Source organism: Dromiciops gliroides, chromosome 3 (assembly GCF_019393635.1).
Source record: "Dromiciops gliroides isolate mDroGli1 chromosome 3, mDroGli1.pri, whole genome shotgun sequence".
NCBI classification, from domain to species: domain Eukaryota; kingdom Metazoa; phylum Chordata; class Mammalia; order Microbiotheria; family Microbiotheriidae; genus Dromiciops; species Dromiciops gliroides.
Window position 1 is genome coordinate 652,274,005 of NC_057863.1, and position 3,409 is coordinate 652,277,413.

Sequence of the window (3,409 nt, forward strand, 5' to 3'; positions counted from 1 at the left end):
GCTTCTATACCTCTTTTTATAATGACCCATGGGAAGGAGATTAAGGGAAATTGTATGTCACGTGAATTTTTCTTCCTTCCAGACACATTGGTGCTGTGACAATGCTTGGCACCTCTGTAGTAGCATGTGTGTGTGTGTTGGTGTGTGTGTGTGTGAGAGACACACACACAGAGACACAGAGAGAGAGAGACAGACAGACACAGAGAGAGAGAGAGAGAGAGAGAGAGAGAGAGAATGAATATGAATCTTTGCGATAAGACCTTTCTAACACAGGTAATGCCCCATCACTGAGATTGCAACAATCAAAGGCTCTGCCTCATTTACACCGGGATATGTTTGAAAGGACCACAGGCAGAGAATAGTGATGCATGCACCTAATTCCAGAATTTATAGCGTTCTGAGCTGCAGTGAACTAAGATGCTTAGGTGTCCACAGTAAGTTCAGCACTAATATGGTGATCACCCAGAGAAAGGGGCTGACCAGGCTGCCTAAGGAGGAGAGAACCAGCCCAGGTCGGAAATAGAGCAAGTCAAAGCTCCCATACTGAGCAGTAGTAGAATTAGGCCATTGATTGGCTGCTGTTCATCCAGCTTCAGTGATATACAGAAACTCAGTCCAAACAATCAAATAAACAAAATGAAAGTGCCACCGAATGAACAATCCTGGTAGGTAGAGGAATCTATGTAAAACCAATGATTGTCTTGGTAACCAGTTACTTATCTTTTTCAGCAGTTATATTTTCACAACAGTCATCCCATCACCTTTGGGCCTACAGAAAAAAGGATCCTAAGATCTCTTACTTTGGGGCATTCTTCTCTCCCAGTAATTTCTGTAAGGCTCCTTTCACATCCTTGTTCCGAAGGCTGTAGATGAGGGGGTTGAGCATGGGTGTCACAACACCATAGAGCATGGAGATAATCTTGTCCCTGTCCCTGCTGGCTTTGTCCTGGGGCATCATGTACATGGAGATTGCTGTACCATAGAAAATAATCACCACAGTGAGGTGGGAGCTACAGGTAGAGAAAGCCTTCTTTCGACCCTCAGCTGAACGCATTTTCAGCACAGCCCCAAGAATGCGCCCATAGGAGGCAAGAATGAGAGCAAAAGGCGCCAGCAGAGTCAGGGAACTGGTCACCATAATCAACAATTCATAGACCCGCAGATCATTGCAAGCAAGTTTGAGGATGGCCAAGAGTTCACAAGAGAAGTGGTTGATGATGTGGTGGCCACAGAACTCCAGTGGCATGGTCAGGACCGGGACCACAGTGAGAAGAAATGCTGAGACCCAGGATGCTCCTGCCAACTGGGCACAGAGCTGGGGACCCATCCTCACTGAGTAGCGTAAAGGGTCACCAATGGCTACGCAACGGTCATAGGCCATGACAGCCAGCAGGAGACATTCCACAACCCCCAAGTAGAGAACAGCACACATCTGTGCTAAGCACTGACCAAGGGAGATGATGGGAATTCTGACTAAACAATTAATGATCATCTGAGGGACACTAGCTGAAGTGTAGCAGATGTCCAAGAAAGACAGGTTGCTGAGAAAGAAATACATGGGTGTTTGGAGACGGGAATCATAATGAATTAAGAAGAGAATAAGGACATTCCCTAGCAAGGTGACAAGATAGGACACCAGGAGCAGGCAGAGGAAGATGACCTGAGCCCTGGGGTACTCTGAGAGCCCAATCAGAATGAAATAGGTCACAGCTGTGGTGTTTCTTCCATCCATAGCCGTCCTTCTCTGCATCACCAAAACAGGAGAAACACATTGGATGTTGTGTTCATTAACACCATTTTAAACCTTCTATGACAGGCCTGTTTGCAAAGGTCTTTCATTTCAATCCTCCAATGCCAAATAGCCACAGTTTTAAGCAACCTTCCATACCTTAAGTCTTCACCAGTTGTGATGAGCAGATCAGTTAATCACTTGCTGCTGAGGACACTCTGCACTTAATGAAGTTAGTTGGTCCTGAGATAACAGATCCCTGCTCTGCTGTCGGGCCTCTGCTTGGAAACATCTTATATTGGTAGGACCTGACAGACCATGTATGGCAAGCACAACATGGTCAATGGTTTATGGTAAGCCCTTTGAAATGATGAGATCTTCATGTATGATTAAAGGAGGCATCATGATATAGTAAAAATATCCCTGGTGTCATGGTGGTAGAACACCTGTTTTCAAATCTGACCTCTGAAAATTAAACACATCAATCAATTTGTTAAATGCCTACTATGTGCTAGGTCCAGACAAGTTAAGTGATTTATCCAAGATCATGCAAGTATTAAGCACTTTGTCTTTCCCAAAAGAATATAATCTCCTTGAGGCTAGAGATGACTCTCAGTTCTATTCAGGGGAGACAAATATTGACTGACTGTGTGACCTTGGGCAAGTGACTTAACTGCCCTGCGCTCAACAGTATCCAGTTTTCTTACCTACAAAGTAAAGAGGTTGGGCTACATACTCCATTGTTGAGTCTCCAATTGGAAATGTTCTATTTTGATAGGACATGAAAGATCTCATGTGGCAAGGACGCTGCAGTCAAACATTCATGACAAACTCCATCTTGATGAGTTATTCATACAGAATTATGAGAAACATGATGGTATAGCAAAGGATATTGGCTGTAGTGTCAGATTTTTGTTGTAGAGTCATTTCAGTCCTGTCCAACTCTTTGTGACACCCTTTGGGGTTTCTTTGGCAGAGATACTGGGGTGGTTCCTTATTTCCTCTTCCAACTGACTTTATAGATGAGGAACTGAGGCAAATAGGGTTAAGTGACTTATCCAGGGTCACACAGCTAATAAGTGGCTGAGGTCAGATTTAAACTCAAAGTTGAGTCTTCCTGATCCCAATCGCAGTTTTCTATGCACTATGGGGTCACCTAGCTGACCCAAGTGTCAGACTTCTTGGTTACAAATCCCACCTCTGATGCTTCAATCAGTGAGAATTGTTGAAGTGCCACTTCTGTGCTGGGCATTGGCTGTGGATAAGATATGAAAAGGGATAGGGACTGGACTGTTAATTTTATTGGTATGGGGATCTTCCAGATGATAAACATCCTCTACATGACAGGTCAGCAATTTGTCTGAAATTGAGCAGTTTGTTGATTTGTTCAATGTGGACAGCCACTTAACCTAAGATCCTCCTGGGACAGGCCTGCTTTCTATCACTATTCTCAGATGCCTCTCTGTAGGGGTGCTGGGGATTACCAAGACAAAAGAAGAAAGTTATCTCTACCCTCAAGGAGATTATAGTGTCTTGGTTTCTTTGATTTTTATTTTGTTTTGCGGGGCAATGAGGGTTGAGTGACTTGCCCAGGGTCACACACAGGTAGTAAGTGTCAAGTGTCTGAGGCCAGATTTGAACTCAGGTCCTCCTGAATCCAGGGCTGGTGCTTTACCCATT

At 44.4% G+C, this 3,409-nt stretch overlaps 1 protein-coding gene across 1 annotated transcript; it reads right to left on the minus strand.

Annotated features, from left to right (window-relative positions):
* Positions 1 to 796: 796 nt before the first annotated feature.
* On the minus strand, positions 797 to 1,735 carry LOC122748292 (olfactory receptor 13H1-like). Its single transcript, XM_043993955.1, has one exon. The coding sequence runs from the start codon at positions 1,730 to 1,732 to the stop codon at positions 797 to 799; it is 936 nt and encodes a 311-aa protein (XP_043849890.1). The 5' UTR covers positions 1,733 to 1,735.
* Positions 1,736 to 3,409: the final 1,674 nt, after the last annotated feature.